At 44.8% G+C, this 17,272-nt stretch overlaps 1 protein-coding gene across 11 annotated transcripts in view; it reads right to left on the bottom strand.

Moving 5' to 3' along the window:
- Positions 1 to 17,272, bottom strand: part of Dtnb (dystrobrevin beta) — a 212,287-nt gene that overhangs the window by 178,226 nt on the left and 16,789 nt on the right. For all 11 annotated transcript variants that reach the window (XM_076558737.1, XM_076558738.1, XM_076558742.1 and 8 more), the window contains exons 2-3: positions 11,555 to 11,622; positions 2,160 to 2,240 (exon numbers count right to left, since the gene is read on the bottom strand). In XM_076558737.1, coding sequence (XP_076414852.1) covers positions 2,160 to 2,240; positions 11,555 to 11,621 — 148 coding nt within the window. In that variant the 5' untranslated portion in view covers position 11,622. The remainder of the gene's footprint in view (positions 1 to 2,159; positions 2,241 to 11,554; positions 11,623 to 17,272) is intronic.

The raw sequence follows: 17,272 nt of genomic DNA, 5'->3' as shown, positions 1-17,272 counted from the left end.
TTGTTTAGCGATTTGCTACATCATCCTGAATGACCTTTATTTTGTAATATTAGTCTGGCAACTTCAGTAACATTTTGCATCTCAAATTTCACTCTCTATGGCCAAGGGGCCAGAAGTGGTGGATGATCAGTGGGTCTAAGCATTGACTATGCAACCACGAGGACCCGAGTCCAAATCCCAAGCACCCATGTAAAAGGCCAGGTACATGACAACCAGGTATGTACGCCCGCCTGGCCAGGTCCTGCACAGTTCACACCAGGGTCTAGCCAGACTAAGACTGTTACAGAAAACCACAACCAATGAATCTGCAGAGTACAAGGAAGCAATGGTGTGTTGTGTTGTTCATGTAACAGTGTTCATGCACAACTGTTACATGAACAACACAACTCCTCTATCTAAGGCTCAGAGAACAGCACCAAAGAGGGGTGGAAAGATCCCCAGAGTCAGGGGACCAGGAAGTCTGCTGTGAGAGTGTCTTCTAGCCATGACAGGAAAGCTACACCATGAAGCTTCGACAACATGGCTGCCTAAACAAGACCTGAACAAGGACAACACCAACAGACATGCCAATGTGTTAGAAATCTTATGGGGCCTCAACCTTGGACAGAGAACTACAGACAACTAAGGAATAGCGAGACAGGAGAAACAGTCTCCCCTAGGGAAGAGGCCCCCAAATTGGTTACCTGATACCAAGTAGTCAGCTCTGAAACATATAAACATAAGAAATACTATATAGACTTGGCAAACTGTATTTTATTTAGGAATACATGGACACAGACATGCATGTGCATACACATGCACACAACCACAGCTCAGTGAGTCAAGGCTGGAGCAGGCTGGAGCAGGCTGCACAGCTCAGTAGTCAAGGCTGGAGCAGGCTCCACAGCTCAGTAGTCAAGGCACATTGCAACCCTTGAGGACCTGAGTTTAGTATCTGGAACCCACAGAGAGGAAAGAAAGAAATGATTCCTAAAAGTTGTTCTCTGCCCTCTGTGAACTATAACGTGAACATACATACACATACACACACACACACACACACACACACACACACACACACACACAGCAAATAAAAATGTAATAAAAAAATACATTCTAGCAACATTACTTATAACATCAATTTTGTTAAGCATTTTAAGGGAAACAGGAATATATCATCAAATGCATTCCATTTACAAAGCTTATATTCTGATAAATGTTTAAGACAAACAGAATGAATTGGGGCTGGAGAGATGGCTCAGTGGTTAAGAGCACTTACTGCTCCTCCACAGGACCCAGGTTCAGATCCCGGCACCCATGTCAAGTGGCTCACAACTGTCTGTAACCCCAGCTCCAAGGGATCCTATGCCTCTGGCTGCTGTGGGACAGTCATTTCTACACTGTGAAGATGTGCCTTTGCCAAGGCGCCTTCTGATTGGTTTAATAAAAGGTTAATGGCCAACAGTTGGCAGGTAGAGGTTAGGTGGGAGAGCCAGACAGGGAGAATGCTGGGAAGAAGAGGACTAGAGTTGCCAGCCAGATTCAGAGGAAGCAGGAGATGAATATGCCATACCGAAAAAAGGTACCGCCACATGGTAGAGCATGTTAAGAAATGATAAGAAATATGGGCTAGGGCTGGAGAGATGGATCAGAGGTTAAGAGCACTGCCTACTCTTCCAGAGGTCCTGAGTTCAATTCCCAGCAACCACATAGTGGCTCACAACCATCTGTAATGAGATCTGGTGCCCTCTTCTGACATGCAGGCAGAACACTGTATTCATAATAAATAAATAAACCTTAAAAAAAAAAAAAGAAAAAGAAATATGAGCTAATTTAAATTGTAAGAGCTAATCAGTAATAAGCCTGAGCTATCAACCAATCATTTATAATTAATAGTAAGTCTTTGTGTGGTTATTTGGGAGCCAGCTGGTGGGACAGAGCTGACTGGCCGAACAGAAACACCCTGCCTACACCTGGCCTCTGGGAGCATCCACATTTATGTACATGAACCCACATGTAGATATACACTTATACACATGATTTAAAAATAATAAAGATAAATTATTTACAAAGAGACAAACAGAATTCAACTAACTTTACAGTATGCCTGAAAGGTATTAAAATTATTTCATAATACCAGGAACCCTGTCTGCCCATCAGAGAAATAAGAAATGACTTACGGTTGCATCGCTTCTGTACGAACCGTAACTTGCAAGCTGTTCTGTAAGTTGATAGTCGTATGACATCAAAATTCTGAGCACCTGAGAAGAGGACACAGTGAAAAGCTGAGCTGTACTGAGCAGTCCATACACAGAACAGCAGAAGTGTGGTTCCACCATGACATACACAAAGAGATGAGGAAACACCTTGCCTGCGCCTACTACATGCCAAGACGCTGCCACAGCTGTGCCTTAGAGAGAACTCCAAGAGGAGGAACACACAGTGTCTTCAGGCTGTGAGCTGAAGGATTAGGAAGGGACAGCGGAGGAGAGGAGACTCAAGAAGGTAAACTCCAGCACTCGGGAGGTAGAGGCAAGTGGATCTCTGTGAGTTCGAGGCCAGCCTGTTCTTCAAAGCTAGCTAGTTCCAGGACAGACAGGGATGCACAGAGAAACTCTATCGAAGAGGGAGGAGGAGAAGAAGAAGATTGTTACTGAGACAGGGGGATTGCTACAAGCTCAAGGCCAGCCTAGACGACACAGTGAGACCCATCTGAAACAGGTGGGGAGACTGACAAAGGAGGTCTCTAATCTGCAGCCCTCAGTCTGACTATGAACTCATCTGGGGCCATGCTGCAGATCTCTTTTTCAGCCTGTGGCTTCATGGGTAGAGGGAACTGTAACAGCTAACTCTAAGGTCCCCTCCTCGCTCTGTAGCAGACTGTCCTTTGCTCAAGTCGGTCACAATGGTATGTCTTTGCTTATAGTATACTATACCCCTTCCCCTAAAAAAGCCACCACCTCCTCAAGTGCTGGGAACTGAATTCAGGGAATATGCCCAGCAAGCGCTCTGCCTCAGAGCTACACCGCCAGACCGAGTCTCACGAAGTAGCATTGGCTTTGAGCTTACTGTGTACCCAGCCTGACCTCAACCTTGGGATCTTCCTTGTCTCATCCTCCTGAGTACTGCCATGACAGGCATGGAGTACCAGGGCTGGCTGCTGTAAGCTCCCATCAAAGAGTAAAAAGTATTGAGTGTGGTGGCACACATCCTTAATCACAGCACTCAGGAGGCAGAGGCCAGCAGATCTCTGAGTTCAAGGCCAACCTGGTCTACATAGCAAGTTCCAGGCCAACCTAGACTATATAATGAGCCTCTGCCCTCCTCCCTCCCCCCCCACAACCAAAAAAAGGGTAAAAATTAGATTTTAAAAAAGTAAAAAGCATTTCCTTTCATTCGTATTTGAATGTGGTGGACAACAACCATCTGTAACTTCAGCTCCAAGAGATCCCATGCTGGCTTCTGGACTCCACGGGCACATAAGTGGTGCACAGACGTACGTGCAGACAAAATATCCATGCACATAAAATAAAAATAAAGTTGGGGGGGGGGGGAGAGAGAGAGAGAGAGAGAGAGAGAGAGAGAGAGAGAGAGAGAGAGAGAGAGAGAACCAGAGCCAGGGTGAGTAGCTCATGCCTGTAATCTCAGCACTTAAAAGGCTGAGATAGGAAGCCACATGAGCTAGAGTGAGACCCTAAATTTTAAAAATAAGCCGGGCGGTGGTGGCGCACGCCTTTAATCCCAGCACTCGGGAGGCAGAGCCAGGTGGATCTCTGTGAGTTCGAGGCCAGCCTGGACTACCAAGTGAGTCCCAGGAAAGGCGCAAAGCTACACAGAGAAACCCTGTCTCGAAAAACCAAAAAAAAAAAAAAAAAAAAAAAAAAAAAAAAAAAAAAAAAATTTTAAAAATAAATAAATGAACAAAAACCACCGCCAGCAGAGGAAGAGGCCAGAAGACTCACGACTCGCTCCCTATCTCTCACCAGGCAGTGTCCTCACCCACTTCAGGACCCTGCCAGCAAGAAGGACATCTCCAGATGCGGCCCTGCAACTCAGGCCAGAACCATGAGCCAAAATAAACTTTTTTCCTTATTACTTAGTCTGCATGTTATGTTATTAGAAGCAGAAATGGACTAAAACGTAGAGTTCATAGAACTACGTGTCTGTGTTGCTTAAACTACTGTAAGCATTTCAAATAATTTTTTTTTTCATGAGAATAGCAGTGCAGGGTCTGTGAAGTAGTTCAGCGGGTATTAATCCTCGACAACCTGCATGTGAGGGAGAGACCCGAGTCCCGAAAGCTGCCCTCTGACCTCCGCACGCATGCTCTAGCATGCCCTTGTACACATGAAACAGAATACTAGCAGAGGCGCAGCATCAAGGATGTGTGTCCCCTTGGCAGAAGGATTTAAAATCCTGGGGAAAGATGAAACCCTGAGAGCACTGAAGGGTGACGACCTCCGTGAGTGAACGAGGAAAAATGAAGACAAAATTCACAAAGAGAAATGATAAGAAATGGAGCGCAAGCCTGGCTTTTCGTTTCAAAACATCTGGATTTAGGAACCGTTGAAGTAGCTCAGCAGTTAAGAGCACTTACTGCTCTTGCAGAGGCCCGGAGTTCAGCTCTCAGCACCCACATCAGGTGGCTCACGACCACTTCTAACTACTGTGCCAGGGAGTCTAAAGCCCTCTTCTGGCACCCACACCTATGCACAGTCTTAAAATCTGGATTTAACAACAACAATAAAAATACGGCACACACAGGAAAGAAAAATAATAAAATGGATTGTATTTCCAAAAGAGTGATTATTATAAAAATAATGACATATTTTTAAAAGACGGCATTACTTCACAAAGAAGGTGCTCTACAATAGCCTAATGCACCTGTATTACTTTCAATGAGGTTACAAATATTAGTAAGCTTGGACTTTATATGACTTGATGTTATAACTTCCAAGGTAACCAAAGAGAGTATCTCAGTCACACTCAAATGAAGGGAAACTGTGAGGTGTAAAGTCCAACTCGCCCAAGAGAAGGCATGAAAGGAGGAGAACAGCAAGGAAGGACTCAGTCGTACTGGGGAGAGGACTTAGTCAACAGAGTGCTTGCTATGCGGGCATGAGGAGCTGAGTTCAGAACCTAGGGCTCCACATAAAAAGCCAGGCATGCTGACACAAGCTTGCAGTTCCAGGGCTGGGGATGCAGAGACATGATGCGTCCTTGGGGCTCACTGGCCAGCTAGCCCGTAATCCCTGAGCCTCAAGTCCCAGCAAAAACTCTGTCAAAAAAAATAAAACAAAACAAAATGCACATTTACACACACATGTACCTATGTACACAAATACACACACACACACACACACACACACACACACACACACACACACACACACAGAACTGAAGTAAAGTCATAAAAAAATAAAATGTAGCAATATTCACACCCACAAAGGTCAAACAGAATAAAGCAGTGATGGAGCCCCGGCAGGCTGGGGAACACTGGCTTCCCCGCTCCCACCCCTGATACTGAAGGTTGAACTTGGGGGTCTCACCATATGCTAAGCAAGAGCTCTCCGCTGCTCTACATCCCCAGACCCGGATTTTTAAAGCAATCTACTTGTGCTGTTTACAGGAGACGCACACTAGGCAGGACACACGGAAGCTAGCACAGTCACAGCCACACACGATCAAGCACCAAGGGGAGGTGGACGAGCATGGGAACACAGCCAAGAATGGAGAAGGGGAATCTGAGTGCTTGTGAGAAAACGCCAAGGAAAAAAGAGACAAGTCTGATGACCTCCGTTTCTTCAAAACACTGAACTGTTCTTGGATTATGCTTTCATGCCCAGGTGTACCGATAGGAATGAGTTTACTGAAGATTATTCACTACAACTGGCCATTGTTATTTATTTATATGCCGCTATGGAAAAACATGGTTTTCCCGTGCGGCCGGCCCGCCGTGGGTACATTTTACCTCACATGCTGGAGGCCCAATGTTCACAGCCTGGCACTGTAAAAAATAAATAAATAAATAAAAGGAAGGGGGTGCCAGTTAAAAACCTGAAACCGCCAAGCTTTGAGACAAACTAAACGTTTCCTCTTTATAAGTCGATCATCTCAGGCAACAAAAAGTTAACACAAGCAAGAAATAGAAATTGGGAACTTGTGAACAGGCAAGAACGGGCCCAAAGGCATGGTCTGGAGCCAGAACTCTCTTACGGAGTTAACAAGGAACAACTAAGCTAATTCTGAGCGGAGATGTGGCACGGATTTATATGGTTTAATCTAGATCACATACAGCGTGATCTAGGGCACACTTACGGACGTGAGGTCAGGGCTAGCAGAACGTACCAGGTGCTTATTGCCTTAGTTCAAAGAGAACAATAAGAGGGCTGGAGAGAGGCCTCAGCAGTTAGGAACACCGGCTGCTCTTCCTAGCACCTACATGGCTCATAACTGTCATAACTCCTAGTCCAGGTGACTAGGTGCCATCTTCCCGCCCAGGCACAATTTTCTTTTTTTTTTTTTTTAATTATTTATTTTTATATTTTTATTTTACTTGCATTGGTGTTTTGCTGCATGTACGACTGTGTGAGGATGTCAGATCTTGAGTGACAGACAGTTGTGAGCTGCCATGTGGGTACTGGGACTTGAACTCAGGTCCTCTGAAAGAGCAGTCAGTGCTCTTAACCACTGAGCCATCTCTCCAGCACCCCCAGGCACAATCTTCACACCTACCACCCACATAGCTCATAACTGTCATAACAATGTTCACACCTATGCCCCACGTGGCAACTCACAACGGTTGTCCTCCAGTTCCAGGTGGTTAGGTGCCGTCTGCTGGTACCAGGAGCGTAAGTGGTATGTAGACATACTTGTATGCAAAACACTCATACACGCAAAATGATTTTTAAGAACTTTTTTTTTAAAGGATGATAAACATTGTTTTAAATGGACGCTGGAGAGGTGGCTCGGTAGCTGAGAACACTTGTTGCTCTTGCAGAGGACCCGGGTTTGATTCTCAGCACCCACCTCGAACAGCTCACAACCGTCTGTAAGTCAAATTCCAGGAGATCCAATGCCCTCTCTGACCTCTAAGGACACCAGTCACACACGTGACACACAGACATACATGCAGGCAAATATTCATATTCATAAAATAAATCCTTAAAAATCTTTTAAAACATTTTAACATAGCCCAGCGGTGGTGATGCACACCTTTAATGCCAGCACTCGGGAGGCAGAGGCAGGCGGATCTCTGTGAGTTGGAGGCCAGCCTAATCTACATAGCGGGTTCCAGGACAGCCAGGGCTACACAGAGAAACTCAGAGTTAACCGCATTTACTATCCTTGGTCAGGCACTGTACAGAGTACTTTCCTTGTGTTATCATAGTTAACCACAAGAATTCTATGATGTCAGTATTAACCCATAGATGTGTTAACTGAGACATACAGAGATTAAGAAACCTGGCCTAAAGGCTGACAAGATGACCTATCAAGTAAAGGCACCTGCCGCCAAACCTGACAATCTGAGTTCTACCCCTGGAACCCACACAGTAGAAAACAACTGACTCCTGCAAGTTGTCCTCAATCCTGGCTAGTTTTGTTTTTTCCTGGCTAGTTTTTATGTCAACTTGATACAAGCTAATGTCATCTGAGAGGAGGGAGCCTCGACTGAGAAAACATAAGATCAGGCTGTGCACAAGCCTATAGGACATTTTCTTAATTAGTGATTGATGGGGATGGGGGTCGGGGGTGGGGAGAGGGAACACAAGCCATGGTGGGTGGGGCCATCCCTGGGCTGGTGGTCCTGGGTTCTACAAGAAAGCAGACTGAACAAGCCATGAGGAGTAAGCCAGTCAACAGCACCCTCCATGGCCTCTGCATCAGCTCCTGTCTCCAGGGTCCTGTCCTGCTTGAGTTCCTGTCCTGACCTCCTTCAGTGATGGACTGTTATCTGGAAGTGTAAGCTGAAATAAACCCTTTCCTCCACAAGTTTCATCATAGCAATAATATCCCTAACTGAAACATCCTCTGACCTCTACATGCACATTACGGCATGTGAGCATGTGCATGCACACACAATCAATCAATCAATCAATAGATTTATCAGGGAATAAGTGAAGGAATAAATGTAAAGTCCCAGAGACTTAAGAAATTTTAAATGAGGAGGCTGGAGAAAGGATCCTGGTTCTCAGCACCCACATGGCATCGCACAACTGTCTGTAACTCCAGTTCCAGGGGGATCTGACCCTCACATGGATGCACATAAAATAATAATAATAATAATAATAATAATAAAAAATTTTTATTTTTTTTTTTTTTTTTTTTTTGGTTTTTCGAGACAGGGTTTCTCTGTGTAGCTTTGCGCCTTTCCTGGAACTCACTTGGTAGCCCAGGCTGGCCTCGAACTCACAGAGATCCGCCTGGCTCTGCCTCCCGAGTGCTGGGATTAAAGGCGTGCGCCACCACCGCCCGGCATAATAAAATTTTTAAATGAAAGAAAGAAACTTGCCCAAGGTTATAGATATAAAAGATTATATGCCTAAGGTCATTAAGCATGGAAACCAAGATCCAGACCAGGCATCCTAACTGCACAGCCTGTGGTCCGGGAAGCAGATCCAAGACTCAGTGACAGAGCCAGCCATGGGCACACACACCTGTAATCCCAGCACGGGAAGCTGAGACAAGAGGATGGTGAGTTCAATCCTGTTTGGATGAGATCCCGGTGAAGAGAGAGAAGACAGGAGGGGGATGGGAGACAGCGCACGGCCTCAGGTAAGCTCAACTGCACTTTTGTTTCCTTGGGCGGGAGACAGAGCGAAGCACCTGCCTTAAATAACTAGCACTCGGTGCCAGCGTTTCTTCTCTACGACTCCAACAGTCGTCTGCCTACACCTCTGAGCTGAGCCTAACTCTGCCTCCACCGACTAAGTCTCCACAGATTCAAACTATGCTGAGAGCCGAAGGATCTTTGGAAACTTCACCTGTTAATTATAGCATAACAGGCAGAATTCCAGAATTCTTCAAGTACCTCGAGGACTGTCCTGTCCTAGTCTAGTTTCTGCCTCCTATTTCCTGATTCGGCCATGCAATACCAGTTTTGTAATTTTTTTTTTTTTTTTTAAGATAAGGGTCTCAGTGCATAGCCAAGGCTGTCCTTGAACTCATCATGGTCCTCCTGCCTTACCTCTGAGCACTAGGATGACAGGCGCGTGCCCAGACCTAGCTTTGCAGTAGTACCCATAAAATGTTTTTAAAATGTTTACAGTAGGCAGTGGTGGAGAACACGTTTAATCCCAGCACTCGGGAAGCAGAGGCAGGTGGATCTCTGTGAGTTCAAGGCTAGCCTGGTCTACAGAGTGAGATCCAGGATAGCCAGAGCTACACAGAGAAATCCTGTCTTGAAAAACCACACAAACACAGACACAGACACACACAGACACACAGACACACACACACACACACACACACACACACACACACACACACACACACACACACAAAGGTTTTCCAAAGACTAATCCCGACCAATACTATGAAGAAATTTCATACCTAACAAGTGTGAGGTGGCCTGTATCATATGGTCAAAGTCACACAAACACATAAAAAACAAAATACTGGGAACCACCCAATTCCTCCAGGCCCTGTTTTGGGATTTTTTTTTAAAATGTCACAATATAATTAAAACAGGAGATTTTTAAGTGGATAGTAAAGTTCTTTCTTTAGGGTTCTAACGCTTAGTTCTCTCTACTGCATGCCTGGCATCTAGTAAAAAGGTAATTTATGTAATGTATTAATTATTAACTACTTATCACCACCTGCAAGCTTATGGTATCAACAGTTACAGAAAGAGTTCCAAACAGTAGGCATGACTTAAAGTCACAGGTATTCCACTCTACCTTATTATTTATGATCTTTTTTTTTTTTAATTTTACAATACCATTCAGTTCTACATATCAGCCACGGGTTCCCCTATTCTCCCCCCTCCCACCCCTCCCTTTACTCCCAGCCTACCCCCCATTCCCACCTCCTCCAGGGCAAAGCCTCCCCTGAGGACTGCGATCAACCTGATAGACTCAATCCAGGGAGGTCCAGTCCCTTCCTCCCAGACTGAGCCAAGTGTCCCTGCATAAGTCCCAGGTTTCAAACAGCCAACTCATGCAATGAGCATTGGACTTGGTCCCACTGCCTAGTTGCCTCCCAAACTGATCAAGCCAATCAACTGTCTCACCTATTCAGGGGGCCTGATCCAGCTGGGGGCCCCTCAGCCTTTGGTTCATAGTTCATGTGTTTCCATTCATTTGGCTATTTTTTTTTCAATCATTGAGTAAAACCGAAATTTATTATAAGCCACAGTCGTCCTAGGGACCTCCATGCTATATATATAGCCTCCATGGTTCTATGGGTTGTGGTCTGATTGATCTTTATTTTATATCTAGAATCCACTTATGAGTGAGTACATACCATGACTGTCTTTCTGGGTTTGGGTTACCTCACTCAGGATGATTTTTTTCTAGTTCCATCCATTTGCCTGCAAATTTCATGCTTTCATTGTTTTTCTCTGCTGAGTAGTACTCCATTGTGCATATGTACCACATTTTTTTCAGCCATTCTTCCATTGATGGGCATCTAGGTTGTTTCCAGGTTCTGGCTATTACAAATAGTGCTGCTATGAACATAGCTGAGCATGTATCTTTATGGTATGAATCAGCATTCCTTGGGTATATGCCCAAGAGTGGGATGGCTGGGTCTTGAGGTAGTTCGATTCCTAATTTTCTGAGAAACTGCCATACTGATTTCCACAGTGGTTGTACAAGTTTACATTCCCACCAACAGTGGAGGAGTGTTCCCTTTGCTCCACATCCTCTCCAACATTGACTGTCCTTGGTGTTATTATTTACGATCTTAACTAAGAAAGCAATTCAAAGCACTTAGGAGGCAGAAGCAGGCAAGAGCTCTGTGAGTTCAAGGCCAGCCTGGTCTACATAGCAAGTTCCTAGCTACCCAGAGCTATATAGTAAGACCCTGGAGAGAGGTGGGGGAGTGAAGGATGACTGAGAGAGAGAGAGGCAAATAAAAAAATCAACTCAAGCCTCAAGTCAATTCAAGGAAAATATTAGTTGTAGCTTAGAGTCCTCCAACTCCGTGATTCTGTAACTCGCATTCTTCCCTCTCTAAGGCTTCTCTTTTTTTTCCTTTTTTTAATGGGTGCTGTGATTTGAACCCGGGTCCTCTGAAAGAGCAGTCAGTGTCCTTAACCACTGAGCCACCTCTCCAGCCCCTAAGGCTTCTAACATAAAATTTCTAACTGATTAAAACTATTACCTAGCCAGGGGGTGGGGGTGGCTCACACCTTTAATCCCAACACTCAGGAAGCAGAGGCAGCTGGGTCTCTGAGTTCGAGGCCAGCCAGGTCTACAGAGCGAGTTCCAGGACAGCCAGGGCTACACAGAGAAACTAATATACATACATACATACATACATACATACACACACACACACACACACACACACACACACACACATACATACATACCTCATCCACAGAACGAACACAGACCCCCTGGATACTCACGCATTTCTATGAAGAGCTGCCTCTTCTCGGCCATGGTCTTCCGCTTGTTCCCACCTTCCTCAATCATCCTAGAGATGAACAAAGACACAAAATGAGCCAGGGCACGGTGTGTGACGACTCAACCAGGTACTTATCACTCAGCTGTGAGAGGGGCAGCACACCACAGAGAACATTCTCCAGCAGCATCGGTAAACCTGAGTGCGAGCCTTCCGCCGAGAAAGGTGAGGCGTTCTCCCACCACCTCGCAGCTTATAACGACACTGGACAGTCAGTGCTGACAGGGGCTGGTGTGTCTAGTTCCTGAGTTGAAAATGCATGCGGGAGGGACTGCTTTCCTCTTCTTTAAGGGCTCACACTTTCACTCGGGCTGCTCTAGACCTCACAGTATAGCCCAGACTGACCGGGAATTCACAGCTATTCTCCTGCCCCAGCCTTATGGGTGCTGGAGTTACAGGCACACACTGCCGTGCCTGGCTGAGGATGCCTTCATTTCAACTTAATTCTTTTCTTTGCAGAGCCCTGCGTATGTTGAGACAGCTTCCTCTACACCACTGCTTTGCATATATTAGTATGTTACTAAGTATGGTCTCAGATATAACAGAATGAAAACCCATAGTAAAGAACACAAAGTTTTCCATTTCCACACAGAAGACAGACATAAAATATTCAACAAAAAGATAGTCATCCCCAAGCTAGAGAGCGCCTCAAAGGAACCTCTCTGTCACACAGCAATCGCAGTTAATGCTGGCACTTAGACTCTGCCAGGTGTTAAAACCAAGTGTCAAGTCCCAGCTACCTCAGAGGCTGAAACAGGAGAATTTTTTTTATATTTTATTTATTTTTATTTTATGTGCATTGGTCTTTTGCCTGTGTGCATGTCTGTACGAGGGTGTTGGATTCTGGAGCTACAGACAGTTTGTGAGCTGCCTGCCATGCAGGCGCTGAGAATCGAACCCGGGTCCTCTGGAAGAGCAGTCAGTGCTCTTAACTGCTGAGCCATCTCTCCAGACCTAACAGGAGAAATTTATAACCTACTTTGTCCAAAACTGGTCTAGACAACATAGCAAGACTCTGTCTCAAAAGCAAAAACAACAGCATCGCTTGCATTGCTCTATGATCTATTTGGTCCCACAAAAAGCCTTCGTGCCTGCTTTATCATTCCTGCGGCTCCTGCCTCACAGCTTAGGCAGCAGATGCTGAGAAAGCTAACTTGCTAAAGGGCACGCAGCTCAACACCGGTGCCCTCGCAACCTCTTGAACACGGTCTTCATGTAACTGTTATTGACAGATAATGTGGATCTCTAAGGTCTAAAAAGCTAGAACAGCACCCATTATACAGACCTCCTTGTGCCAAGTTCTGCTGCACATAAGCCAGATAATTACCCTGAGCAGATTAAACTGTTGTAAATCACTTTCAAGTGTGATTAAACTGTTATACATTAAACTAGTACAAACCATTCTCGAATATCTTATGATCACAAACTAAATGACAACTATATAAACAGCATATTCATGAAAGCAAGTTGCCTGCCTGGTGATAGGAAGTTTAGTTATACCCTAGAGAGACTTTCAAATGTAAATATATTCCTTAACATTCCTTAATTAAGATTTTGATCAAGAATGACCCTGTCCCAGGTCATGGAAATGTTATCAGGAAGGCTTCAACACACATCATGGTTACAATTTACCCCAAGTCAAAGGAATTTTAAACAGAAAGAAAGCCAAAGAAAAAGCAGCCAGGAACAGAAAAACAATCTAATAAAATGGAGGACTTAAAGAAAAAACAGGAGTTGGTTCCAGTAGCCTGTAATTACAAAGGGAAGAAGAGGCCACTCAAAAGCTTGTGGCTCCCTTATCCCAGATTTGGTCTCTCACAAAGTCAACTACTGATACAGATCGCAACAGAAGAACCACAACATCCTGATGGTGTGTCTCACAAGTTATATCCTCTGTCTACTTCAGTATTCCTTTACATCACTTTTCTCAAAGCAGAGAAAACAAATTCCTAGAGACTGATGAAATTCTTAATGGCAATTTTCTAAAATTTTATTTTTATTTCCAGATTCATCTTGGGAGGCAATATATATCCTGGGTCATCTAGATGGCCCTACAAGTACTGTCAGGCAATTTCTGCACCCTCAACCGCATGTAAAATTGCTAGTGGCCGGTGGCTGGCAAACTATAGAACTTAACTTTCTTGGGCAAGTTGGACCCGCCATCTGCTCCTGCAAATAAAGTTCTGGAACACAGCTAGGCTGATCCAGTTCTGCTTCCTTTTTCTTTTTTGAAGGGAGTACGAGGGCTAGACATGGTCTCATGTAGTCCAGGTTAGCCCCAAACTTGCTACACAACTGAGGGAAACCTTGAACTCCTAATCCTCCGGCCTCACCTCCTAAGTGGTGGGATTACAGGCATGTGCATTCATACCTGGCTTCATTTCTCTATTATCTACAGCAGAATTTCTGTATTCTCAAAACAATGGCAGACTACAATGCATGCCACAGAGAACTTCTGGCCTGAAAAGTCTAAAGTAAACTTGACTATCTGGCCCTGTAAGAAAAAGTTTGCCAATCTTATTTATAGCAATAATAATTTACACTGAACTGCTACATGTCTGGCTGCAATCAGGCTGGTATGGCCCCGCTGTCAAAATGAACACAATCATACCATGGCCTTTTTGGTTCCATTACTGAAGTCCATCCTGGGAGAAGTACTTTAATCACTCTAAGATGCATCCCTTGCTGCTAAAATGGCATAAAAACCACAGGCACTTCACCAACTGTTGTGGTTTAAATGTGGATGTCCTGCACAGGTTCGTGCGTTTGAACACTTGGTCCCCAGCTGGTGGCGCTGTCTGCGGAACCTTTGACACTGCATCCTAGCTAGTAGAAGGGGTTGTTGGAGGCCAGCCTCGGAGGCGCTATCGCTGGAGGAGCTGTCGGCTTCAGGTTCTGGCGTCACTCTCAATCTGCTTCCCAATTGCAAATACAATGTGACCACCTGCCTCGGGCTCCAGTAGCCACTACCCAAAATAAACCCCTCCTTATGTTGCTTGAGTCAGGTATTTTTGTCTCATCAACAAGACAAGTAATGAATACATCCAGATTTACTTATTTTTGTCTGTTTGTTTTCAAAGGAAAGGGAAAAAAAACAAAAAACAAAAAACAAAACCTCAGGGGGAAGAAATGTAGAAGGGAGAAGAAAATATGAAAAGCCACTATGAAAACGCTTCAATAATTTACAGTAATTTACCGTAGAAGTAAACAGGAATTCAGAGGTTTTAAAAAGAGTGAGGCAGGAGCTGGAGACATGGCTGCATGGGTAAGCTGCCTGCTGCAGAAACATAGGACCTAAGTTCAGATCCCAGGCACCCACATAAAAGAAGCCAGATGTGGTGGTGTGCACCCGGAATCCCAAGTGCTGGGGTGGGGGTGTGCGTGGGAGGTGGAATAAGCTGATCTCAGCAGCTCGGTAGCCAGCCAGTCTAGCCAATCAGTGAGCACCAGGCTCAGTGCGGGACCCTGCCTAAAGTAATAATGTAGACAGCAATAGAGTAAGACACCTAACATCAATCTTGGTGGAAGCACCAAGGTAGCGCATGCATATACACCATCCCCTAACACACACACACACACACACACACACACACACACACACACACACACACACACACTCTGAATGAGGTGGCTAAGATCAACTTAGGAAGACACTGGAGATGTACATGTCAGCCCAGAAACAGTAACAATGCAGTGGATGCTGTCCTGGCCCGGATCCCTTCCCCAGGTGGCTTGGTTACTTTTCCATCCTAAGAGCTGGTTACCTTGTCACAGCTGCACTCTTCCCTGGAGGACTCCGTCCAGCTGGCTGAACGCTCTCTAGCCAAGAAACGCCTGCAGAGTTAACTCACTCTCATAGGGCAATGGACAGCTGCAGTAGATGACAGATAAACCCTAAATACTCAGCCTGAGAAAGTTCTGGACCCTGGAATTTAGGGTAAGCATATAACCACCTCAGCCACTGAACACAACTACAAAATCCAACCTAATGCACGTGGAGTCACTGGAGACACACATGAAATAAGCCTGAGCAGCTGGAATACAGCGACCACCCAAGAAGGCGAGTTGACTACTTTCTCTCATAGCCCGAGGCCTGAACTCCAAACTGCCAAGCTCCCCACAGAGCCTTGTAGCACATGCTAGAAAAAAAACACTCAGGCAAGCCCTCCTGTTTGCTTGCAGAGATGGAAGAAATCCCCCACCACTTTTCCTCTCCCCCTTCATTCCCTCCTCCCCCAGCTCACAGGCAATCTCACACTGAGGGCCACAGAAGCAGAAAAGGCATCTGGGATGGAAAACTACAGGAGTTAAAACCGTGAAGGGAAAGGGAAAGGAAAAGCAACCGGCTTGAGAGGAGAGAAATAAAACTGTCTTTGTTCACCTTGACATGATCGTCCACACTGAACACACAGCAGAATTACCAAAACCTGCCAACGAATAAGCAACTACAGCAAGGTCAGCACACCCATGATCAATACACAAAAACCTATCCATTTCCTATATAGTGGCAAGAAACTAGAGTATGAAATTAATAACATCATGCATAAAAATGAATAACAAAATTTTTAATTTTATTAAAAAATAAAAATGGGGGCTGGAGAGGTGGCTCAGTGGTTAAGAGCACTGGCTGTTCTTCCAGAGGTCCTGAGTTCAATTCCCAGCAACCACATGGTGGCTCACAACCATCTGTAATGAGATCTGGCGCCCTCTTCTGGCATGTAGGCAGAACACTGTATACATAATAAATAAATAAATCTTTAAAAAATATATATGCTGGAGAGATGGTTCAGAGTTGAGAGCACTTGCCGCTCTTGCCGAGGACCCAGATTTGATATCCAGTGCTCACATGGTGGCACACAACTAACATAACTCCAATTCCAGGGCATCCGATGCCCTCTTCTCACCTCTGTGGACGGGCACCAAGCACATACGTGGTACACAGACATACATGAGGGAAAAGCACTTACATATAAAATAAAAAATAAATAAAGCTAATAATTTTTAAATATATCACTTATGCTATCATCCCCCAAAAGATGTGAATGTTTTGTTCAAACATAGCAAAACATGTACAAGACCAATGTGAAGAAACCCATAAAACTTGTGAAAAAAATCAACATAAAACTAAAAATTACTGAGATTCCATGTTCATAAATAAGAAGGTCAAACACTGTCAAGATGCCAGTTTCTTTTTTTTTTTTTTTTCAGACCTGAGGACCGAACCCAGGGCCTTGTGCTTGCTAGGCCACTAAGCTAAATCCCCAACCGGACATCAGTTTCTTTAAACTCCACCTATAGATTCAATGCAATCTCAACCAAACTCCCAGCAAGTTACTTGGTAAATATCGATAAACTCATCCTACACAGAAGACAAAAACCTAAGAGTAGCCAAGATGGTATCTTAAAAAAATAAAAAGCTGGAGGCCAAACGCCACCTGCTTCAAGACTCCCACTATCAAAAGCCAATCCAATGTAGGAAAGTGGTCTTTTCAACAAAAGGTACTAGAAGAACTGGATGTCCACAGGCAAAAATATTCATCTAAACTCGGACTTTATACCTGTCACAAAAAATTAAATGTTGGGTGGTGGTGGTGGTGGTGGTGGTGGTGGTGGTGGTGGTGGTGGTGGTGGTGGTGGTGGTGCACACCTTTAATCCCAGCAC

Source organism: Peromyscus maniculatus, chromosome 22 (genome assembly GCF_049852395.1).
Source record: "Peromyscus maniculatus bairdii isolate BWxNUB_F1_BW_parent chromosome 22, HU_Pman_BW_mat_3.1, whole genome shotgun sequence".
Lineage (NCBI taxonomy): Eukaryota > Metazoa > Chordata > Mammalia > Rodentia > Cricetidae > Peromyscus > Peromyscus maniculatus.
This window is presented reverse-complemented; position numbering and strand designations above follow the sequence as displayed.